This window comes from Chlamydotis macqueenii, chromosome 2 (genome assembly GCF_036417535.1).
Source record: "Chlamydotis macqueenii isolate bChlMac1 chromosome 2, bChlMac1.mat, whole genome shotgun sequence".
NCBI classification, from domain to species: Eukaryota; Metazoa; Chordata; class Aves; order Otidiformes; family Otididae; genus Chlamydotis; species Chlamydotis macqueenii.
In genome coordinates this window covers 66999056-67024570 of record NC_141557.1, presented here as the reverse complement: position 1 = coordinate 67024570, position 25515 = coordinate 66999056, and the positions used below count along the sequence as shown (strand labels likewise).

The following is a 25515-nucleotide window of genomic DNA, read 5'->3' as shown; positions in this document are numbered from 1 at the left end:
GTTGCCTGTCCCTTGTCCACTGATGCTGTAACCCCAACATAGAAGGCCATCAAATTGGTCAGGCATGATATGTCTTTAGTGAAGCCATGTTGGCTGTCACCAATCACCTCCTTATTTTCCATGTGCCTTAGGTCATATGCTTGGTATGACACAGTCATACCAAGCACAGTTTTCCTTCTCTTCAGACATGTTATCTATTTTTGTTCTGAAATACTGCCAGCTAAGTACTACTAGCTGCTTACCCACAATGGCAGCAGCTTCCAGTGGTAGTTTCCTCTAGAAATGATTTAAAGACCAAAACACAAGGTCCTTACAACTGTCTGGATCTTTTAAGTATGGTAAAATAATGGATGTTGCATTTACTCACAGTTCAGGCCACCTTAGGAAGAACCAAGAGCCATGCCATACAGAATTTTGGATTACAAGTGTGTGTCTCATTTTGTTTCAAATTATATGGAATTTAAGAACAACGATTTCAAGGAACTGGATCCAGTGTCCCATCAGAGGCTTAAATGAATTAAAGCAATGCAAAAATAGCTCCTGAAATGCCATTTTCCAACCACACATTTCATAACTCACACAAGCCTCTTCTGCAAAGGTTCAAAGCTAACAGTTCACATCCTGAACATTGATGTCTAACAGGAAAATTAACAGAAGAGGTCAAAGTCAGATTACTTTTAAAATTTCCTGCAGACAAAGATAAAAGTTGCTGCCTGCTAATATTTTATGATCTACCTCAGGTGATAATTTTAAGTATATTCATCAAAGACATGATTTTGTTAATTATTTCCATATATGAATGAATGATCAACAGCTGTCTTATTTCAGCTTCCACAAATTTCAGTTTTAAAAATTGACCATTACCAGAAGCACACATCCTTTCCCTACAACAGCACTTTTCTCTCATCTCTGATGCTATTCAAAGCAACATACCAAAAAAGATGAAGTGCCACAGCTACTACATGAAGGACTATGTACTAAAGACCATCCAAAATCATGTTTTCTCCAAGGCAGGGAGCAACAGCTGTGTTCTAGACACAAGAGTTATAGGACAAGCTGCCTAGGGATGAAATCTGTGCTTCAGACACTCATCTTTGAAAGTATCTTGACCTACAAAAACTAGACAGACACACACACATACATCTGTTCCTAACTATTTATTTTTTTAAAGAGCTTAAATCTACTCAAAAAGGCCCCCATATATTATGGAATCTTCAGTAATTTAGAGCTATAAGAAAGAGTTTTACCTAAGTAGAATTGGGCCTTGGTACTACTTGTCTGTTAGCAAAATGAAGACAGAAGACGACAGAGCAAGCAAGTTGTAAAATGTATGTTTGTTAAAAAAAAAAGAAAAGAAAAGAAAAGAAATAGTTAGGCCAGCTAAGAAAGATACTTTCAGAGAAAAGTAATGATTTTAAATGCAGCTCTACACTGATGATTGCTTTCTTATTTTCTCCCCAGAGATTTTTAATAAGGCAAAGTTTGCACAAGGCTGCTGTGCTATAACAGAATAAATTGCCCAATAGACAAATTTTTGTTTCAGTCAAAACTACAGTTGAAATAGTATTTCAGTTCTACTGTCTCCATAGTTCCTTGTTTATTTCTGTCAAGACAAATATTTTGCTTACTAAAGGAAAAATTTTGTCATGAAGAACTGTTGTCAGGGAACTAAAATAACACTGTTCTTTTCAGATCCTATGCGTTGAAAAGTGTAGCTGAAAGGCAAGGTTGGAGAAAAGCATATTGTAACAATCAAAAGCAGAAGAGGAATCCAGTAAAACACAATTGGCCCTACTAAAATACAACATCCCTAACATAAAGTCAAATCTTTCATAGACCTAGAGAGATGTGCAAGATTTCCATTGTAAAAAAATCACTCAAATATTTTGAAAGATTCTAGTAACTCCACACTCTAATTATCTCATAGTTACATTTTAACACTGTACCTTATTGCCAACAACCAAATACAAACATTTATAGCAAGGCAACGGGATGTTTACAGCTGGCTTTGAAACTTAATACCCATTTCTAAAAGACTGTAAGTTAGAACAATTTTTTCAGGAAGAGTGTACTTTGAGAAAGGAAATTCAAATTCCCAGGTGAAGACAGAAAAAAATCTGAGGGTTCCCAGAAAGACAAGATGTTCTTCTGGGGAAGAAAGGGAAATCTTTGTTGGTTTGGGGGAGGAAATGGATGAGAGACAGAAGAGATAACTAAGATGACACACAAGCACATTTCAGTAGATATAAAGGAAACTACTGCTACCAATAATAGTAAAACAAGGGTTAAAAGGTATGAAGTCCAACAACGAACTCACAAAAACTTTGCCAGCACTGGAGATTATGCCCGATACCAGCTAATGAAAATGGTCCCTTTCTGAACTCTGTCTCCTATTATTTTGATAAAGATTTTCCTGTGCCTTTCGGACTCAAACTGTTCAGTTTTACTGTGTTCTGGTTTTCCTCCTTTGTTAGTTTAGAACACTGGAAGTCGTGTGTCTGTGGGGAACGGCAGGCCTGCTGCTTATAAAAAGACAGAACACTTGTATTTCATTACAATTACTATTTTATAGCTATGTTTATTAAGGTGCAGATGCTGTGTGGTCTAGTAGTTAGAAGATGGAGTCAGAACCCTGTTCTAATTTATGGTCGTAACTTATTGCTTTACCTTTAATACAATAGTGGAAGTTGGACAAATGACAGAACCGACACAAGTTTTAGGCTTTTTTCACTACTTGCAAAACCATCATTGCCTGCCCATCTAAAATGCTTCCCAAATATCCTTAGTAAAATCTACAGATAGATTAACAGTATGCATCTGAACTTAGATTTAATTCAAAAACACTGTACAGAATAGGCAAAGCTAGTAAAATTCTATTTTCCTAACCTCAGATATTCTTCCAAGAACAAATTTTATAATATTATGATTATTAAAGTTATCTAATTTTACTTTAGAAAATTCTGTCTATATCTTTAAAATTATAACTGAGAGAACAAAGCAAATGAAAAGAATGGCCATTAATTCCATAGACCCTATAGTCTCTTGGTCTCAGCTCAATTGAGAAAAGCAGCCTTGGAAACCAAATTTGCTTTAGAAGGCTACTTATTCTTATGCCAAACTGCAGTACAAACTTGTACTTCCATTCAGCTAGAAAAGGGAAATTTCCATATAAAAAGATAAAATGAAAAAAAGGGAAATGTAAGACTAAACAGAATATTAAAATAATGCAATATAGTAGAGAAAGACCAAGTAATCACCCTAACAAATGAAATAATTTTTGCAGTGACATGGTTGCTCTGAAAGAAAAATCCAGTTGAGCTATATAAAAACAAGCTACACAAAGAAAACCAAAAATCCATTTGACATCTCTAACCCTGCCAAGGCATGAATCCAAGTACAAGCAGCAACTACTCAGCAATTCAGAGCCAGTTTATATGGATATTTTATGGTGGGTATACATAAAAGAACATAATTCATTCTTCATCAAAAGAAATTAAACTGTTTATCTTGAATTTAAAAAAGAAAAAACATAAATCAACAGTTTAGCACTGAAGTATATGTAAGGATGTTCACAAGGCACGAGAAGGTCTATTAGGCATCTCAACAGGTTACCTACACCGTCTGCTATTAAGAAGATACAGGTTTGCACTAGTGGGATTTACTTCTGATCACTATTTCTGATTGTTATTTCCAATAACACATCAGGTAGTTGTTTCAAACACACAAGTTACACATGTAACAGCCAGCAGAATTCCAGCTTCGCACGGGGCTGCAAGCAGGACAGCTATCACCTGCCAACACAGCTGTCAATGGTGAGGTCACACAGAAGTGTCACAGCTCACCCATAAGGTTCCCGGCCCAAAACCAGAAGCCAATTCCAACGAAGTAAGAGAATGTTTATATATTACAGGTATTAAAAGCAAATAAACACAAGCCACACAAGCTCTAAAAAGAAAGTCACTGCACAGTCTCACTGAATACCTGCAGGCCAATGTGCACAACAAGCAAAATTCATGTTACAGGCTCTTTATTGAACCACCTGGACTTTAAGCTCTTCAGTCTAATGAAATAATGATTTTTAAATCTTAATTATGTTCTTGCTTTGTAAACTCTATTTGTATTTCATGTTTCATACCTGTGAAATCCACTCACTTTAAAAAGTTACTGTTATTCCTGTTACAGCAGTGTTCTGGTGGAAGCCATATATACACTTCAATAAACAGGAGGAAGAAAACTCCATACTTTCTAAAACAGAATAGTCTCAAGAAAAACAAGATTTCCATTTTACAGATGAGATGTTAAGACCCACAGAGGCAGCATGACTTGTAGAAGACTACACAAAGATCTGCAAAAAGGGCAGGAAACAAGCACAGATCTTTCAAGACCCAGGCCAGCACATTAGCCACAACAATGGTTCTGAGGACAATGCAAGTCAGATTTAACTTAAAACTAGTGTAATTACAGCTATATTCCAGTACATAGATTAATGTGAGAAGCACCTTCACATCTTGGACATGTGAAAATAGAAAAGGTCTCAACTTTTTCCATGGGAAAAGTGCCCATATTGTCACATTACAGTTTATTCATAACTACTATAAATTCAATCAAAAATATTCTAAATTAAAACTTGAGCAGTAGGAACGTGTTCAGATTAAAATCTCTATAACCATGCAAATAATTTCACACTCCTTGGCATTAAATACATTTAACAGATCAACTTAAGTTGAGCAGTCAACAGGTAACTGAACAGATAAGGATACAACTTAACTATTCCCTTTGCACCTCCCTGTCTTTCCCCACACTCCCTCAAAGGAAAGAAATCTTTTCCTGTTCTGATCTATTTTTACAGTCTAGTGCATTGGCATTTTGGATTATTTCCAAGGGTATTCTTTACTGGGGCATTACAACTAAATGCCAGATCTCAAAATTATTTTAGGATATTCTCATAGGCTACTTCACAGAACAACACTGAATTAATAAAGGATCTAGCAATTACAGCCTTTTCAAATGCAGATACATTAAGATCTAGTAAATAAACTTAAATAATATCTTCACTAGCATAAAATTCAGATTCTGCTTCTTGTTCCTCCACAGGGTACATCAAGTTATTAGCAGCCTGCACTCGAGGGAAATTTCTGAAAACTGCACACACAGTTAATTTAAGTCCTCACCTAATCAGTTAATCAAGATCCAGCTTTTAAACCTGGGAGGCCAAGAGGGATCATCTGTCTCCACATCCCGATTTGGGTACCTCCGACTGCACTCAGGCAGCCGGGTAAGGAAGGTCTGGTCCTTCCTTCCGAGGGACACGAGCCCAACGCGGCCACCCCCGGCTGGCGCTCGCCCTCGCCCGCTCCCCCCTGCCCGCTCCCCGCCACCACGGCCCCCGGAAAAGCACCGAGCAAGAATTTCAGGACCCCGCCGCTCCCCTTACAAAGCCAGGCGAAGCGTTTGCGAGGGTGAGCCAGAGGAACCGGGGCTGGGTTTTTATTTGGGGCACGGCGACTTGCGGTTTTTTGTTTTTTTTTTTACCTTTCTCCCTGCTTGGTGTTGGAAGGCGGAGGGTGAAGCACAGTCTGGTTCCCTTCCATCTCCACGATGCACTTGGTATTCAGGTCCAGCTCTGCAAGGCGACACGGCGGGGGGGGCGGCTGTACTCAGGGCGAGAGCAACCCACCCACTCACTCCCCCCGCGCCCCCCCGTTCTCCTTGCACGCCAGGGCAGGTCGACCCCCGCCGGCTCCCCCTCGGCGGCCGTGCCTGAGCGAGGGGCGGCAGGGGGGGTCTGTGTCTGTGAGGGTGTTTGTGCTCCTCCAGGCGCGTCCCCGATGCCGCCCCCTCCCCGCATTCCCTCTCCCCTCCCCACCGCGCCCCCAGACCCCACCGGTTACCTCTCCTGTTCATCGGCCGGACCCTGACGGCAACTTTCACCTTGGTGTCCGACATCTTCCCCCACCCCCCTTTCCCAGGAGCGGCGGCCGGGCGGGCGGCCCCGCTCAGCGGCAGCGGCGGCTGGCGGCCTCGCAGCGCCGCGCACAGCGACACGGCGGAGCGCCAACGTCCATGCCGGGGCGAGGGCGGAGGGCCGGGGCAGGCGGGGAAGGCGAGACGCGGCGAGGGAACGAGGGAGGGAGAACAGGAGGAGGAGGAGGGTCCGGCGCCGGGGAGGGCGGTGGCGGCGCAGCCCCAGCCGCCTCCCTGCTCAGCCGCGGTCCACACGGGCTCTGGCGCTGGATGCCGACGGTCTCGTTTGCATAAACGCTGCTGCTCCTGCTGCCACCGCCGACTCCCCACCAATCCCAACCGCCATCTTCCGCCTCCTCCCGCCGGGCTTGCAGCGCCCAGACAAGCGGCGAGGGGGGCGGGGAAAGGCTGAGGCGCCGGAAAAGAACGGAAACACCCGAGCGCCTTCGGTACGGGGAGAGGGGAACTCCCCCCCGCAAACTCGGGCGGCCCCCTTCCTCCGAGTGAGCACGCGCGACGGGCCGCTCCTTGCAGTGGCGAAAAGGGCGGGAAGGTGGCGCTGGCGCGCTCGCCGGCGCATGCGTGAAAAGCGTAGGGGAAGGCGGGCGGTGCGGTTTAGCCTCACGCTGCGCGCCCGGCCCTGCTGCTGGTGGGTGCTGAGCATTCGGGGATCCCCTGAGGCCCGCGGAGGCGGGAGCGGGACTGCTGAGGGGCTTGTTTGGGTTTGGGGTTGTGCCCGTGCCCGTGCCCGTGCCCCTGCAGGCCCTTCATGAGAGGCACCGCCATGACTTCTGCCGACATATGCTGTCACCACAAAGCCACCAGCTTGTCTGGCTGGACACCAAGTTTCCTTGTGGCAAGGAAAGGCCACAAAGAAAGAAAAGCCCACAAGCTGCCCCGAATTAAATGACATGGTGCTTGGGGATTGTTTGTTGTTTTTTTTTTTGGAAGCGGCACTGCATTGCAAGGTGAAGGAGCAAGGAGCCCTGCCCTGGCTGCAGCCTGCGCTTCGCCTGCTTGGGAACGGGCTGCCTGCGAAGCGCTGAGGCTGCTCAGGCCGTACTGCTTTTCCAGGCAGCGACGGGCCAAGTGCCTGCCCCAGCGCTGCAGGACAGAGTTGTGTCCATCTACTAGCGGCAAGTTCAGTGTCGGGGGAAAGCGTTACAAACAGCAGTGCGTTACTTCAGCAACCGTGAGCTCCAAGGATGGCTGAGCTTCCAGTGGACAAGCCAAGAAGGATTTTTAGTTAAAACTGCAGTAGGCTTATGATCTCAAGGTAGCCTTCTCTTTGAAGTGTCCTTTTAAAACTTTTTTTTCTCCCCAGAAGTGTTTCTTTAGCTTCAGTAAAATATCTTCCAAAGGATCTGTCCTTATCGTTGATGCAGCTAACTGGCAGGAATCCCAGGTGCAAAGTAGCGATGTCTGTAACCTTTTCTTTACAGAAAAGACAGACTCAAACCCAAACGGGATTATTCTGTCTACTCTGCAACTAAACCACTGTAGGGAGAATGAGCTAAACCAGAAATGATTACTAGATAGCTGGGCTGAGGAAGAGCAGACCTTTCAAACAGAGGTGAAAACAACGGATGGTGCTGAGAAGATCGACCCCCCTGGCTGCCAGCACACCAGCCAGAAGAGCCATGCAAAGAAACTGGGAGAAGCATCTCTGGAGGAGGCCTGGCTGGCCCCAACGGCCATGGCTTGCAGGAATGCTGAAAGGAAATGAGAGACACACTTAGCACGGCAAAAGAGAAACGTTACCAAATAGAGCCAGGCATCTGGAGAACGTCAGCAGCAGAAGCTGGCGCACGTGGATTTCTTGCCTGTGGAATTAGGCGTAAGGAATGAAGTTCGTTATGAAATGCATTGTAAGCATGTGGCTTAACAAGTAAAGAAAAGGAATGATGTTGAAATGAGACATCCTAGTTATGACTGTAGACTGTAAGAACCCAGATCAAAGTAAGCGCTGGCTCAAGATAAGGTGTGAAGTCTGAAATGGCTCTGCAGGAAGAAAGTTGTTCAGTGAAATTTGGATGCTATTGGGAAAGAGAAGAGAGCCAACAGATGGAAGGAAAAATATTCCCTTCCGTCTTGATTTTCCACCTCTTAGTGGAAAAACGACATCATTGCAAGATTAAATAAAAACAATGATATTAGCTGAAGAGAAACTGAAGGAAGTCTTTATGAGACTGAGTGATTTTGGCTGTGGAGAATCTTGGGAAGAAATTTTCACTAATGTCTGGAATAGGCTTGTGAATTATATTCCACCATTTGCAGGTACAGAAAGGCAGCCACGCAAAAGCATTTTAAAAGGGAGATGGGACCTAGTTTGTTCTAATACAGACTGTAGCTGTTCTCTTCTTGTGAAAACCTGATATTTTTTTTCTCATGTTAGGTGATTGGGAAAAGAATTTTTGCTCTTTCATTCACGTCAATGCACCCTGAAAAACAACTGCCATAATGAGGTGCTGGTTCCAACAAGTTTTTCTTTCCTCTTGAGGAACGGCTTTTGGCATCATCTGTACCACAACTTGACATCCATTAGGCAGCATGCATGTAGCAGAATATATTTCTGGTTTCCCCTAAACCTTTGGCATTACAGCAGAATAAGAAGAGAGTTATGTTATAGGGGCCTCATGAGATTGCTAGGTAGCCCAAAGAGCAATCTGTGAAGGACTGCAGGAAGCGAGTGCAACTCAGGCCAATGAGATGTTTCTCTTCTGGCGTTGTTTCCCCATCGAACACAGCTACCATATGGAACCCTTTACATCTCTGTCTTTGCTACCGGTAGCAACTGTGGATGAATGTCTCTCACCTGTCAGTATTTGTTAGCTTGATCAGTTTACATCCCCCGTGGGAACTGGCAAGCGATACTGATGGGTCCTTCACCCATCAGGATTAGCTGCCAGCTATCCCAGACATGCTGATGGATGGATGGATGTGAGATACCAAATGAGAAATGACAGCCTACTGCTTCATCAGTGCAAAAAGATGAGAAGAGAACAGGAGATGAGAGCAGAATAAAGTGGAAGTTGATGGTGGGTGAGGGGAACAGGGATGGGAACAAAAGGACAAAATCATCTGAAGCCATCCTTCCCTGATTTCCTTTTCCTGTCCCTGCTTTCCTCCACCCCCTATTTTGTTCTGATTCTGCACCACTGCAGGAATTTTGCAGCTTCACTAAGGCCACGATTGAATCTTTATCTGTCTCTTGTTTTCCATCTGTTGCATTTTTGTTTCTTCCCTTTCAGCATTTCCATATATTTGTCCATCCATCCACAGTTCAGGAAAGAGTGTAAAGAAAATATCACTCCTTACTTCAGTCTGCTGGGAAGTTCCAGCTGTTCTTCATCTTCCCGAGGCATAACACAGATAATGTGATTTGACCTGAAGGCATGCCCATGTCCTCCTGTATATTCTGAGCAGAAGGACCAATTGCTCTACTTCATTACTTGGAAATGAGGAGCGATGCTGTGCACGCAGAGTTGATGCCCGAAGCCCCGCTGGTAGGGTAGAGTGTTCCACTGACCTCCTTTCTTTGGCGAAGGGCAGGGAGAAATATCATGGTGCCTGCCAAGAGTATCCATCTTGTCAGCAGCGTCGCCAGCACATATCTTGCTGTGCCTGACTGGTGCACGCTGTCACCGGCACGTCTAACTTCAGCTCGTGTCACAGGAGACGGAGAAGAGGAGGAGCTGGCAGCAGTGAAAGCATGGGAAGCAAAGCAGTGTTTTTCTTTCAGTATTCAAAGTGTCAAAAGAAAGACAAAGTGTTTGATTTTACAGCACCCAACGTCCAAAAGATGCTTATAATACTACCAAATTTAACCCAAGGCATATATTTTATAAGATTGACCAAAATTAAAGTTTTGTCTTTACAAATTTTTACTGAGCATTTTTTAAAAATTAAAATTAACAGAGAAAACAAAACTTTATTTTTAATCTCAAACACATTACATCATCATCCAGTCTGAGAGAAAGAGGTAAAATGAACAAATACTGTATAACAAAATAATTGATAGATGTTGGTGGAAAAAGAAGAATGGATAATAATTTGGGGATTTTTATTATTTTTTTTTAAATAGCATTTAGTATATAGGAAGGAGGCCTGGACATTCTAGAAGGGAGAAATATTTCATATGGGAGGGAAGGGATAAAATATTACTTTATATTTGTGACAAGACACAAACGAGTGTGCTGTTATGCACACAGACTTGTATTTTTCATTGAATAAAATGCATTTAGCAGGTGCCTGCCCACATCACTAGGCTTTGCGAGTAACCCCCCTGGACAGATACATGGAATTTACAACGGAATACACAAGAGCAGGATTTTACACAGTGACCTAACTGAGGGCACTTTTCAGGCTGCCTTTCCATTTCCTTTTTGCTCCAAATTCAGGCTGGACATTAGTCAGGCTGGATGGTTGCCACCTCTGTCTTATCAGAGATCTGTTTTGACTGTCTCTAAAGCTGTGCCGGAGGCATGAAAATCGTCCTCTATGTCCAGCATATTTATGGTAACTCTGGGCCCAGTAAAGGGGCCGTGGTGACAGATGCTTTTCTGACACTCAGAAAGAAAAGAAGACATTTTAATTGCCAGTGTTAGGAATCAACGCGGAATATATGCACCTAAACATTATCCTGCCTGAGAGATGCTGCTCAAAACTACATGAAGGGGCTGACAGCTATGTATTTAGATTCCTGCGTAGCATATTGCTTTTAACAAGCTTAAACCTACCTCGGCTCTGAACAGACTTGGCTTCCAGGCTCTTTTGGTGGTGAATGGACTAAACCTGTTCTTACAGGCTAATTTACTTATGTTTTGAATGGCCCCTTTAGCTTTACTGGGATGGGCTCCTAACCACTGCTAGGACCCTACCTCTGCCTCCACACCCACCCTGGGTGCCTGAGAGTAGATCGAACTCTGGGATGAGAGGTGAACAATTACAGCAAATGTCCCTGAGGCAGGCGCAGTCATGTCTCCATCAAGCTGAAACTGTTACTTGCTGGAGGGGGGGGGAAATAATCAAATGCAACTTCACTGATCAGATCTGTTTCCTCCCTCCAATAAAATATTGCAAGTCTTTTAGAAACTTCAGCACAGTGGATGAGACTAACCCCTCTGTGAGAGGAGCTGCTCAATTTTTAACTAGATTTAACTAGATGACTGTTCTGCAGAGGATAATCCCTTTGCTCCGCTCACTGAAGAGCAGGGGGCAGGGAGCTCTGCTCCCCATCTCCTATCCCTTAGCAGGAAGAAATCGTTTCAAAGTGGTGTGGGAACTTTAATGGTCATTGCTACCTACAGATGAAAAGTCATATTAATAGCAATACATGAGCTTAGGAGCAGACTAATGCAGCTGTAGCCAGGAAACTGATGGGATGCAAAGAAGGGGAAAAAAGTAGCAAGAATAATATTTTATATTGCTCAGATACATTTCCCTACACTCTGGAAGTCTGACTGAAGTTTTTACTGATTCCAAAGTAAACCTTTCTGTCATCTCAGGAGGGATTTGGTTTCTGGCAGGGAATTTAACATCCCTGCAGTCCTAACCTCAGGTACGGGCAGTGGTTCTGTCCCCCTCCGATAGCTAGTTGTGTGCTGCGTAGCTCACATGCCTTAGCTGTCAGGGAAAGAAATGATACACTGATGGGTTTATTTACATTTTTGTTGCTATTGATGTTAATTATCTGTATGCCATCCCTTTTTCATCTCAGGAGACACTCCACCCCTGACTCAAATACCTTCCTAAATTTGTTCACACTGGTGAGAGCAAGGCTGTGTGTATTCAGCCTGGATTTACAACCAAGTGACATCGTGACAAAAGCACACGTAGTTCGGGCTGTTATCACTTCAGTTATTTCCAACAGTAGGAGGTACGGATGCATTGTACAAAGCATTGCTGAGACTCCACCTGGAAAACTCAGTGCAGCATTTAGGGAAGAGGAGTTCAAACTGGAACACGTCTTTAAAAGGGTGACTGGGGAGTGGTGAATATGATCAAACAAGAGCAGACGAGAAAACTTGAGTTTGTTTAGTCTGGCAGAATGAAGACTGAGAGGGGATATGGGTGTTTATGCTTCCTTTCAGGACAGTTAAAAGCATAGTGCTACTCAAGTTCAGGGAAAACACTAGCACAAGAACAAATGAGTGTAAACTGTCTTTCAGGCAGCCCTTTCATTCTGGGCTGCATTAGGAGAGCTGCCAGCAGGTCAAGGGAGGTGATCCTTCCCCTCTACTCAGCACTGGTGAGGCCCCATCTGGAGTACTGTGTCTGGTTCTGGGCTCCCCAGTAGAAGAAGGACATGGACTTGCTGGAGTGGGACCAGTGCAGGGCCACAAAGATCATTAAGGGACTGGAGCACCTCTCCTATGAGGACAGGCTGAGAGAGCTGGGGCTGTTCAGCCTGGAGAAGAGAAGGCTCAAGGGGGATCTCATCCATGTACATAAATACCTGAAGGGAGGGTGCAAAGAATACGTAGCCAGGCTCTTTTCAGTGGCATGCAGTGACAGGACGAGAGGCAACAGGTACAAACTGAAAAATGGGAGGTTCCCTCCGAATATCAGGAAACACTTTTTCACTGTGAGGGTGACCAAACACTGGCTCAGGTTGCCCAAAGAAGTGGTGGAGTCTCCATCCTTGGAGATGCTCAAAAGCTATCTGGACATCGTCCTGCACAATCAGCTCTAGGTGGCCCTGCTTGAGCACGGGGGTTGGACCAGGTGACCTCCAGAGGTGTCTTCCAACCTCAGCCCTTCTGTGATTCTGTCTTGGAACACACTCAGGTTGGAAATGAGTTGACTTCTACCTCCAGAGAAATGAGTGGCCTCTTACATAGAAGACCAGAGGACTAAACCTAGCTAGTTTTGAGTGAGCTTGATTGTATTAGATGCCATGATAGCAGGGAACCTGTCCTACTGACCCTACCAGACACATGCCACTATACAGTCTTTAAACATAATTATAATTATAATAGTTTATGGTAGTGGAAAGGAAGAAAGTTTTGTACTGTTAAAAAAGGTAAGATCACAGAGTCCGAGGGAACTGACATCACCTATCTGTGGTTAATATAACTATTAAGTTATGAAAAGGGATTGATGTTAAATTAGCAAACATTTATATTTTTTATCTTTTTTCAGATGCTTCTCTTAAGAAACAACAAGCTACCACAGCTGGTTTGTACTGTTATTTACAATTTAAATCAGCAGACAGGCCCCATTGAACTGAAGGAAAGGACAACCCTCCCATTATTCCCCCTACCCTGAAAGCACTCGCCCCTCTTCATCTTTATGATAAGGAATGTCTGGTATGTGAGCGTCACTCGCGCACACCCCTGCAGTTCTCTTGTAACTACGAATTCCGAATTGAGACTAAATGCACTTGTGAGCAGAGAGCTGGCTCAGTAACACTGTCCAGAGCATCACTAGTTATTATGCATTTGCTAAGTACAGGTGTGTGCCTTACCACAGGTAGAAAAAGTGAGTCTGCAGTCTCCAGGTCTCTGCAGTTAGCAATTAGATATTACAGGGAGCCTGTTCAACATACAGAAATGCTCAGGCTTTGTTTTCACAAGTGCTGCTTTTTGCTCAGTGAGGATGAATGGGAAAGCTGTAAATATAAATAGCCTGAGTAGTGGCAGCAGCCTCTTGGAAGAGATGTGCAGCATTCCTATTAACCCTTTTGCACTCAGTCACAGTCCCCTTGTTGGTTTACTTTCTGCTTTCAGAGAGAAGTTGAACTTTGCTGGCTGCCCTGTGTGAGACTTGGAACCCAGGCTCTGCCCTGGGAGGAGAAGGAGGGTGGGAAGGGAGGAATGCATCCACCAAGCTTGCTTACTAAGTAAGCTGAGCTAGTAACTACGCTGGCCAAGCCAAAATTTCTCCTTACGCAATTACTTTTTAGCTATGCCTGCAAATCTGCACTCTAGCTATATGTGTGTTATCTTTCTAAAGTGTGGAGAAGAAAAGAAGCTCTTGCTTGGAGTAGATTAGAAAGAAGAACAGTATGCACTGGGAGGTCAGCATGTAAGGAAGCTGAGTGAGGCAAAGGCTTGGGAGAGGAGGTGGAATTGCGTTCGTTAAAACATACGGAAGTCAGCTCAGCCCAGATCTTGGATTCGTCTGCTGTCTGTTGAAGTCAACAGGAAGATTCACAATAAGTTCAACAGGTTTCATCAGTTCCTGTATAAGGTGGAAACAAGTGCCGAAGGTGCTAATTAAGGTGCATAACAAGACTTGGGATCTTTTATTTAGAAAACAAAACACCCAATCACCCCCCCTCCCAGTTCTTCCCAGCCTGAGGAAAACATACCAAATATAATAATTTCATAATCATCATCAACAAAAACAAAATTATCAGCAACAGATCATACTCTCATTTTTAGATTGAAGACTGTCAAACAGTGCAACCACTGGGCGTCCTTTGTTGTCATGTCACTTCAAATTTCATCCTCTTTGATTCAGGGCAAAAAGGCTTGCTCACCTTGAAGAGGTGAAAAAATTAGAGGAACAGCAGGCCTATGCAGGCTTCCAAGCTTCTTGTAGTTTGTCTACATTAGCATTTGACAGGACAACTCAGACCAGCTATAGGAGTCATCCACAAAATCCAATACAGGAGGACCTCTGGATCACTGGGACCAGTCTGCTGCTATTGCAAAGAACCACAAAAAAAAACCAGTGACTTGCAAGTTAGTGACTTCCGATTTAGTTTTTCCCATAGTCACTATTACAAGAGGAACTGCACAAGGGAAGCCAGGGTAGAAGAGTTCCTAGAACTGTTAGTCCACACACAGTTTAAACTGTGCAGTCCTTCACTTTTTTCTCTCCTGTAATAAAGCTTGCACGCCTGTCTCCCAAACGCATTCCCTGAATGACTTAAGTCCTTTCCCACCATTCATATTGTGATCTGAGGTTTCCTCCCTTTAATCTGACAGTAAAGATGAAAGGCTGTTTTAGAAGGGAAACACGGCAAACCCAAAACATGGACAGAACCTCTGGGGGAATTAATTTTTCTTCTGAAATAAAAGTGGTGTGAATACACATATACACTACACAGTTCAACCGGACAGCAGCTAATGAGAAATACAGTTCTGCAATGGACTAAACAACCAACTGGGAATAATGGGTGAGGGCTGTGCAAAAGGCACAAATAGGAACAACGAGGCTGAATTTCAGAAATCAAAATACTGAACAGTTTTATGGACATCACAAAATAAATTATAAATAGACCTGTAGCTCTAATCCTGGGCCTGCGGCAACTTCAATTTCACTTTGCCATACTAGGGAAAGAACAGTGCACTTTTCACCTCATCTTCAAAAGCCAGCATTCTTCCATCTGAGGATGGCTAACTACCCTGCAACCTTATAAATCCTTTCACATTGTCTTCTTGGGACCTAAAACCTGCAATGTCACCTCTACCACAGTGAAAACACCATAACTTTCCTAACCTGTTGGCTAAGACCAATAACGTCCTCTGCAGGATCTGCAAGAGCAGTTCAGGTATAAGGTCTCTACTGATGCCAGTCCAGAGTAAGTCTTGTGGTTACAGAGAAACCGCACATCCTGAAAGGGAGGTGTGGTACCGATCCACTTAGTCAGGAACCAGGCGAGTGTTTGGTATGTTATGAAGGAATAAATAAGAAAAGCTAAAACATTACATTACATTTGTTTCACAAAAGATTTCTGATGTTGAAAGTCATAATTAGTTATAATATATTCTGAACATGCACAGGGTTTTCAGCACGTAAAAAAAAAACAAAAGCAGCATTCCCAGAAATTGTCATAATAAACTCTGCTGCAAAGACTTCTCCAGGGCAAACCTCTGCACTAGCCTGAATCTCCCTGACTTCAAGCCCAGTCTTGCAGCGTTTATTTATGTGGACAATTCCATTTGCAGTACTCATGGCTGCACATAAACTATTTATGACAGAGCAAGCCTCAACTCAAACAAGTCACTTTAAGGCATAACAAGAATAGCAAGAGACTAATACACATATTTGAAATACTTCTGGCTCCGTAATATCATGCTGTAAGTTGTGTGGAAGTTGGTGCAGAACTCGCTGAAGAGCCCTATTTCCCACTTAGTTAAGGACAATGACAAATAAGGGAGCCAGGAAAATCCTTTTCATATTAAGATTATTATACACTTTTAATATTTAATCTGACTCTTTTTGACAGATTTCTTATAAAGCATATCTTTAACGACATCATTGTATTTCTTCTCAGTTTAGCTCCCTAGTCCGTGAAAGTAAAAGACACAATTGTTCTTTGTTTCTTACTTTTAGTACAGGCTAGTAGTTACTAAGTACTGGTTAATACTGGTTAAATTCTATAGTCCATATTATTCAGGAAATCATGCCAGGCAAGCATTAATACTTCCATATGGTTTTTATCTTTTATTTCCTTATATTTGGAACAAAAAATAGTAAATTAGTTACCTCCTGTAATTATGTAGGTGTGATAGTTCTTTCAAGATCATCTTATTATTAGATGTATTAGAAGTTTTAAAAGCAAGCTTTGATAAAATACATTTTTTTACATCTTCAGTTTTTGCAAAATAAATTATTTTCACAGCTATAATTTTATCTCTCCAATCCTATATCCTGCTTAAAATTGCCTACCCTTTATTCATTACAAAGCATATAACTATATTTAGAGTATTTTAAATGGCTTGCAGAATCTTCTGACTAGCAATGTTTTCCTAATTTAAAAAACAATATATTCCATGAAAGCAGAATTTGTTCTCACCTCAACTCACTGCCCATATAGTGCTCACCTGTGAACAAAGAACAAAAATTGCCTACATTAAGGGAGATGTTTAGGAAAATGCTACATATGCATTTATTCAATTACAGGGAGCACAGTTCCCTAAAATGCTTAGTTTGCTCCAAATCTTCATTTCCTACAGATTTTTGCTACAAATACAGAGCTGAAAGTAATAGATAGCTCTCCGAAGGATTACCATCTGAAAAGTGCCTGATTGTAGCAGGGCAGATGTAGGTTATTCCCCTGCCAGAGGTCAATACTAATCAAGAAGCAACAGCCCTTATCATCTTGTGCGTTTTCCAGGCTGAAATGCTTCACCTCTTAAGAATGCATTCCCTTTACTGGAACGATGGGTGTGCTCTGACTTGGTGGAGCTCACCCTCTGCTTAAGCCATAGACACCTTTTATTATTTTTTTTCTCCTTTTCAGAGTTGATCTTTTCTCCTCCTTCCTATTCTCAACATGAAATACTGCAAATATCCTCAACTTGATCACTGCAATGAGGCTTCACAGCAGTACACCTCCTTACAGAGCATTTCAAAACTCTGATACGACACACCTTTGTGCAGCGTGCTGGAAGCAATTATCTATGAACACACTGTGGTTTAGAAAAGTATTAATTTTATGATTTGTAGGAAACACCAAAGGAATTAGTAACAACAAGATCGTCGGTTAAAATATCTAAACTTCTTCCAAAATCAGGAAGGCAACTCCCAGACAAGAGGATAATTAAACACAGACTCTCCCTGCATTATTAAGGCACCAGCCTTGTAATGGGAAGTCTGAGATCTAGTCTCAAGTCTGCCAAAGGCTTCCCTTGATTGTCAGCTCTCTCGTCTGCAGCTGCAGGGCCAGGACATTTATATCGTGTTTGCCTCAAGGAGAGGTTGGAGCGCCAAGTTCAAAAATATCTGTAAATCTCTTGGAAAGTAGCGGTGAGAAAAAGGCCTAAGTGCGATGCATCATCTGCTTGCTGAGAACCTCTCCAGTGTTAGCTAGCTTTGAAGCTGTCCAGGAGAATCAGACCGGTTATACTAAAGAAGCACTCTAGAGAAAGCCTGTGTTTATGTAACAGTATCAAATATAAATCTATTATTATTAGCACATTTAGTTGAGACAATGAAGTTGAAAACGTAATGTGGAACGGAGGCATGGTCAATGCCTGCTTCGATGGAGAAACACAGAACTGATAAATATTCCTTCCCCCTGGACTGATGTACGACCCATGGCAGTACACGGCAAAGGGAGAAATGCTGGGTGGGTCTTCAGTTTAAGGTATTTCAAGTTTAAAGACTTACATGGTTTGTACATTTGGGATTTTTATATGCAGATAAAGATAATAATTCCCTGGCCATTCAGTAGCATAAAGGGTTTGCTGAAGAGGAATCAAGCAGACAGTACATGTTCTGAGCTCATCACCAGTAGGGCTGAGCCAACCTTCTGCCCAGCAATGGCTGGGCATTGCAACCTTCTTCATCCCTTACTTCAGCCTGCCTGGCCTGTTGCTCTTTACAGTCAGTGACTGCATATATGACATGATGCATTCTGAATTCTTTCAGCAATGTCAAACTCTGTACATACCTATTGCAGATGGTAATCTCTACTTGATTTCCAGAGCCTCATCTGTGCCTTCATGCTGGCTCTGCAGCCTTCACATCAAGTTAAAACAAGTAGATAGGTCAAGAGCAAGCCCCCCTCCCTGTTGCTGGGGGCTGTATGTTCCACCTGGAAGATCCTCCATTCAGACGGAAGCACTTTTGGACACAGCTAGCCAAACCAAGAAAGCCTGCTGCATCAGATGAGCTGGCAACTCAAACAGCAATCACCAGGTCTGGGGACGGACAAGGCTGATCAAGAAATCACGACAGACCTGAGAAGGTTACAAAAGCCAATCTCTTACAAGTCATCTCCCACCAGACTTTTCTAGAGTAGGGCAGTGGATTCTATATAGAGGCTTCTGGTGTACTTATAGAGGAACTGAAGGTAACAAGGGGAAAAAACTTGTTCTTAGGGAAATGGCTTAGTGGTGGACTTGGCAGTGTTGGGTTTACGATTGGACTCAGTGATCTTAAAGGTCTTTTCCAACCTAAATGATTCTATGATCAGTAAATTTAAACTTAAATTTAAACCAGCCCCACTGGTGATGAGCTCAGAACATGTACTGTCTGCTTGATTCCTCTTCAGCAAACCCTTTATGCTACCGAACGGGCCAGGGAATTATTATCATTACCTGCATATAAAAATCCTGAATGTACAAACCATGTAAGTCTTTGAACTTGAAATACCTTAAACTAAAGACACACTGAGTATTAAATTAAAATTAAACATAGGGGCTAGGCCTCAGGTGCTTGCTGCTTTCTGAATGATACATCACATCTCCTGAGATGTCTGAATGAAGTGTGAAGTTCAGAACTCATTTTGCACAATCTGTACATTTTTGCTTTAGTATTATACTCCATGGAGGCAAGCTGTGACTCACAGGTGACTTGTAAACTATAAGGATGAACCTCTGAGAAAAGTCAGAAAAAAACCCCAAACATTGAAGAGACAGAAATGAAGGCAAATTCTTCCTGTGCAGGGTGCAACTGCATGATAACCCATGGTCCTAGGGGAGAAAGCTGCTTTTGTACCTCTGTCAACTCTTCCAGAAAGGAAAGGTCTCCTGTACTCAAGGCCATCATTTTGATGGACCTTGCTCTATAAAACTCTTGGTGGTTTCGGGGCTGGACATTACAGAAGGTCCCCTTTTCACCTGAAATCAGTCCATGTTAAAAAACCACTATGGTGGTGTTACGTCCATGCTTTGTGAAAATATAAACTTCAAACTGATGTGCACAGCAATGTGGATGGAGGGAATGGGCAGATGGTCAAATGGACAATGGCCAAAATTAAGTAAATTTTACCCTTTTTTTTTCCTGTATTTCTTTCTTCTTTTTATTCATCAATCTGAAAAATTAATTATATTCTTTATCTAAAATTATTCTGTTCAAAAGCAAACCAAAAACCACGTATGTTACAGAACACAATTTCAATATGTATTTCTGAAACTCCCCTGCCTCCTTTATTCTTAAAACCTGTAAATGTAGCTCGGTATACTTATACACGATAGCAACCTGACATCAGTGGTTAAAAATAAACCAAATGGGAATCGCAGTGTGTGTGTGTGCACAACAGGCATACCGATTTATAGTAGTTGCTCAAGAGATGACATTATATTTGTTTGGTTTTAATCCAACTTGGTAAAGCATGAGGTGCAGAGGGTTATGCAAAGTTTAGTTTAGTCAGACCCCAAAAACATCACCTACCTAATGATATCTGTTCGAGTATGGGCCCCTCACCGTTTGTCATCCCTCTCTCAGAACACCAGTTTCAGCTCTGTTGAAATCTGTGACTAAATTCCAACAGATTCACAGATGAACAGCAGCAGTACGTGTCCCCTGGGCCTTTGAAAAGCAGATGGCATTAAGGCATCACCCTGAAGGCAATGGATATCTACAGTACCCATAGGGAAAATGTGCATATATGCATGAAGGAAGAGGCATGAGTAAGTAAAAATGTCAAAGGCTTTTTAGTTTGTTATCAGCATATTGGTGGATCTCTGTCCCTCATTTTCTCTTAAATTATCTTGTGTGACGAGAGAAAGATTTCGGGTTTACTGCTGCGTGTTCCCTTACACACTGAAGAACTCAGAATTTTTAATATGTGGTTTTATACAGTTCTTTCTCGTTTCTCAATTTAGGCACCTGCATCAAATTAATTAAGACAGAATGTAATGGTTTATTTGATGCACTGTTGTACAAGACTAAGCACTAAGCTTTATAGTAAAAGGAAAACAGCTGCATCATTCACAGAAAAAGTCTACATTTGCTTCCAGTAGCTAGGTAAAGCAGAGATTGCAAGAGAGGACATGCAGCAAACTAGGTAGAATAAAGGCACAAAGTTTATTTTGCTTACAAACCCAATCACCAAGTGATTTCTAGTCATATACCAAAGGAGATTGGAGCAGAATGGGAGACAATGGTAGTTTTTGTGGATTTTAAACCAGCATGAATCAACTGGGAAGTTGCCTACACAGCAGCAGGTACTAGGAGATTTGCCCATCCATGAGCTCAGTAGCAAAAACAAGCTCCTGGTGCACACGAAGGTTTGAAGAGATGAAAGCTCACAGCCCACAGTTCAGAGGAAGAGCTTTTGCAATAAACTTAATTATGTATGAATACAGCATTGATGATACTGCATGCCTTTTGAGACACGGCAGTTCCCCAAAGGAAGTGCTACCCAATTGTTTTTATATCCCTCAAAGACAGACGTCTCCTTGGCACCTAGAAAGGAACATATAACCCAGGGGGCTGCTTCTCTGAGCAAAATTCCTCCCTGACCACTCCAGAGGGCTCCTGCTCAGGGCCATACACCTTGTACTGCAGAACAGCCAAGGAGTATTTCTGGTCCCACCAAAGGCACTTACTGGGTGGCCTGGCAGTAGAGAAAACTGGGAAATAGCAAATGTGCAGGTCCATATATTTTCCAGTAGCAACAAATGACCTTACAACAAATTTAGCAGGGTATCTCCAAATGAAAAAAAAAAAAAAAAAAAAAAGCCAAATCATCTATATGGCTACCGCAACAGAGAAATTGGATTGTAACAGAGTAACCCATGATAAAAAGGTACGAGGAGTTTTCACTAAATTATTCAATATAGGAGTAAGCAAATCACACTTTACTGGCAGGTCACTGTTCAATTAACCTTTGCAAATAACTGCATTTAATAGATTTGTTTTGTTTATGTAAATGTTAACATAAGACAGATGAATACCTTGTCTGAATTAGAGGGCTAAGCCACTCCAGTTTAAAGTAAGTTTTTGGTAAATCACTGGTGCAGCAATAATTAATTTAAGGCAGTTATTAAACGCCCTAAAGTCAGACCAAAAGGCAGATTAAAAATTTACCAATGGAAAGATCACCAGTGAAATTCAAATTACATTAGTTAATATTCATTATTTCAGTGACTAAAGAAATGAACCCCAAAGTTTTATGCCACATTATCCTCCTTGTCTCTAATTCAGATAGCATTTATATCTAACTTCCTTTTAATGCTGAACTGCCTAAGTAATTATTTTAGCAGCAGGTAAATGCCTAAAAATGCAGCAGTGACTTCTAGTGGGGGTGTTAAATCCTTCTCAAAATAATTCAGATATACCTTAATTTCCACTGTGCAATAAGGCAACAGAACTCGTCTCCACAGTGAAATTGCTTTCAAGGAAATATAAACTCAGGTGAACCGGCTATGTATTCACGATCAACAAAACCTCATTTGGATGCTAGGAAGAAAATGAGTTTTACATCCCCCTTCCCCTATTACTCCTCACCAACATTTCAATTTTCAGTTGAGTCTGGAAGTTTGGGGTGCAGAAGTACCATATTCATGACAAGAGAGAGGCAGGCAGTACTGGAAACCTCCCAGGCAGAGCTGTGTTAGCAGCACAGCCAAGTCAATTTTAAAAATGCGGAAGTATTTGTGGTCTAAACAGAAATACTTCAAGAGGCTTTTGGGGAAGCTGCCCATGCTGGTAATCACACACCAAATGATCTCCAGGTGAAGACACAGACTTGTGCATTATACAGGAAGACCAAGTGCTCCAGTAGAACTCTAATAAAGGTGGGAATAAACTAGTATAGAGAAGAGCACGCCTAGAAGTGCATTTCCCCAGTATGGAAAAAATAGTATTTGAGCAACACTTCACTTCACGCAACTCACTAATCAGTGGTAGCTCCTCCATCACAATTGACCTTAGCTGGATTCAGGCAACCTTGAACTGAAGCTTCCATTTCTCCTACCAGTCTGTCAAGCCAGTCTCCTTTCTCATGCAGAAATCCTGGAAATAGAAACCACTCCGTCACCCTCACAAGCATGTCTATGCTTAATGAAGAATAATTAAAACTATGTGTTCGGAAACATAAAAAAATGATGCACCACTTTCTCTCCCAGTTGCCAGTCTTTGGTTATACCATTCCAAATGTCGTTGTTATTACTTGTCAAAAAGTACCACAAACATTTAATTGTCAAAGTATGGAATAGTTTTAAAACGCTGTATTATTTGTTTGGTTGATTCAATGGTTGACTGCAGCCCACAATGGCCAGGTCTTCTCCCATGGACAGGCAAGAGATTCGATGCAAGTTTTGCAGGAAGCACAGCATGTTGGTCAGAGAGGGCAATTTCACTTAAAGTAAAGCCCAGAAAATGCCTCTTCCCTGCATGCCTGCTAACACCAGAACTTTGCGTGCTTTATGGCCAAAAGCAGCTTGAACCTATAGTGGTAAGCATCTAAACCCATTCAGGGGGAGCTGTATATTTTTACTGAATGATCTCCGCTGTCTAAAACGACGAGGGAATTATTTGCCATGTAAGTCAGTCCTACAGGATAAGAAAGCCCGTGGCTAATTAAGGGGTTAAAGATAGGAAAGTTCTCAGGTTTTCCTAAGCATATTACGGCCTGGCTACAGACATCCGTTACTATAACATGACCCTCTTTGTCAAAGGCCACAGCCGTAGTATATATTTTGGAGGGGAAAACGAGGTTTAGACCGAAGCTATCCATCTGTCCGACGAGGTCCATCTCTGCACTGAATATCTTCACTCGGGTGCTGCTATGGTCCAGTCCTTGAGCTTTCAGGTGCTCTATTACCACGATAGCACCCGAGGTCTGGGAGACTGCAACCCCTCTCGGGCTGATGAGCTGAGACCGGATCATTTGACACTTCTTTAATTTCCCCTTCTTGAAGTCGGCTGTCAAGCGGTAGAGAGCGCCTGCCTCTGAGTCGGTCAGGATTACTTCACTTTCTGGGGTGGCATCCAAGCCCCAGGGCAAACAGAAACCTTCCCGGATGGCCAGGACCCCCTTTCCCTCAAAATCAAAGGCCTTCACGGAGCGGTCCCCGCCATCGGTGACCACCACATGCCCGTCCGACGTGACCGTCACATCAAGCGGGTACTTGATATCGTTGCCCGCGTCCCCCCGCTCCCCGAACCGCTGCAGGCAGGATCCACTTGGCCCAAAGACATGGATCCTCTTCTTGCCGTCGTGTGCCACAACCAAGCGCCCAGACCTCCGGCAAGCTGCCACCCCGGTGGGGTTGACCAGTGACCCCCAGCCCCCTAGGGACAACCTGAGCCCGAGACCCGCGGGGGCTGGCCCGGTTGCCCCACCGCTCCTCCTTCCCAAGGCCGAGGGGACGCTGCCGCCGGTGGGGCCCAGGACCTCCAGCAGCTGCAGCAGCGGCAGGCAGTCGCTGGTCTCGGCGGAACCGCAGGCCCGCCGACAGAAAGGACACTCCAACCTCCGGCCTTCGGCACCGCCCAAGGCCCCGACGCAAGCTCGGCAAAGGACGTGGCCGCAGGGCAAGTTCCTCGGCCGACGCTGCCCTCCGGGGCCGTACCGCTCGAAACACACCCGGCACTCCAGCAAACCCAGCTCCGCCTCGTCCCCTTCCGCCGCCATGTTCGGGGGAGGGGAGGGGGGGGCGGGCTGAGGCGGCCGGGCGCCCCCTGCGGGCCGAGCTGGGGCGGCCCGGGGGCGGAGCGACGCTGCCGGTGGGCGGGTGCTGCGGGTCCGCCAGCACCCGCCCACCGGCAGCGTCGCTCCGCCCCCGGGCCGCCCTCCCCGATTAACCGTTAACCGGAGCTGCTCGCAGCTCTGGGACTACAGCCCTCCGAAAAGCCCCGTGGTTTTCACTCGCCTTCCGGTCTTGTTGCGTTATCACGGAATCACAGAGTGGTTTGGGATGGAAGGGACCTTGAAAGGTCACCGAGTCCAACCCCTCTGCAAGGAGCAGGGACATCTCCAATCAGACCAGGTTGCTCAGAGCCCCGTCCAACCTGGCCTTGAATGTTTCCAGGGGTAGGGCATCCGCCATCTCTCGTGGCAACCTGTGCCAGTGTTTCACCACCCGCATTGTAAAAAACGTCTTCCTTATATCGAGTCTGAATCTACCTTCTTCTAGTTTAAAACCATTACCCCTTGTCCCATCACAACAGGCCCTACTGAAGAGTTTCTCCTCGTCTTTCTTAGAATCCCCCTTTAAGTACTGGAAGGCCACTACAAGGTCTCCCCAGAGCCTTCCCTTCTCCAGGCTGAACAGCCCCAACTCTCCCAGCCTGTCCTCACAGGAGAGGTGCTCCAGCCCTCTGATCATCTTCATGACCCTCCTCTGGACTCGCTCCAACTGGTCCACATCCTTCTTATGTTGTGGGCTCCAGAGCTGGACACAGTACTCCAGGTGGGTTCTCATGAGAGACTACATTGCGATGGCACCTTTCCAGCGTTTTTCAAAAAACAGGGTGCCAAGGGGAGAAGACCAACATTTTTGAGAGCTCCACATTTTCTAAATTTTAAAAATTGCAGTAGTATTCATATGGGATAGAAGGCCCACAAAGGAAAGTTTGTGTCCAGATGAACAGGCAGCAGCTCTGCAGTTTTGCTTTGAACCCTCCCACCCGTCAAGCCCTGTGCCAGCTTGCCTGCTCATCATTGTGCTCCTGCACACTCGTGACAACCGCAGGGACATTTTTCTCCCTGTACTCCACCCTTTATCGTCACCCAGTTTGCTTCCCTCCTCTCTTTCCTGCTTGATGACAGTTTCCTCTTGGCTGCTGCTGCCAAGCGTTCTTGTTCACTCACCGCCAGCTCGTCTCTTGATGACTTGTCACGACTAACTGGGACGGAGAGAAGCAACTCGCGCCAGCTTCCTGCCTCTCTTGCCCAGCTGCCCGGTCTGATGTCCGGCC

At 43.9% G+C, this 25515-nt stretch overlaps 2 protein-coding genes across 12 annotated transcripts in view; both read right to left on the bottom strand.

Annotated features, from left to right (window-relative positions):
* Positions 1–6422, bottom strand: part of KIF13A (kinesin family member 13A) — a 120534-nt gene extending 114112 nt beyond the window's left edge. For 4 of the 6 annotated variants that reach the window (XM_086743183.1, XM_086743184.1, XM_086743186.1 and 1 more), the window contains exons 1-2: positions 5892–6064; positions 5533–5623 (exon numbers count right to left, since the gene is read on the bottom strand). In XM_086743183.1, the coding sequence (XP_086599309.1) occupies positions 5533–5623; positions 5892–5946 (146 nt within the window). In that variant the 5' untranslated portion in view covers positions 5947–6064. Of the gene's footprint in view, positions 1–5532; positions 5624–5891 lie in introns of all 6 variants that reach the window. The other 2 variants (XM_086743185.1, XM_086743187.1) reach the window with 2 other exon arrangements.
* A 7828-nt stretch (positions 6423–14250) lies between these two features.
* Positions 14251–24229, bottom strand: NHLRC1 (NHL repeat containing E3 ubiquitin protein ligase 1). 6 transcript variants are annotated; one of them, XM_086743173.1, is made up of 5 exons: positions 22488–24229; positions 20038–20175; positions 17500–17653; positions 16715–16742; positions 14251–14614 (listed from the first exon to the last, which is right to left on the bottom strand). In XM_086743173.1, the coding sequence occupies exon 1, from the start codon at positions 24227–24229 to the stop codon at positions 23066–23068; it is 1164 nt and encodes a 387-aa protein (XP_086599299.1). In that variant the 3' UTR covers positions 14251–14614; positions 16715–16742; positions 17500–17653; positions 20038–20175; positions 22488–23065. The 6 variants fall into 6 exon arrangements, with proteins under 6 accessions (XP_086599299.1, XP_086599302.1, XP_086599305.1 ...); XM_086743176.1 differs by lacking the exon at positions 20038–20175; XM_086743179.1 differs by lacking the exons at positions 17500–17653; positions 20038–20175.
* Positions 24230–25515: the final 1286 nt, after the last annotated feature.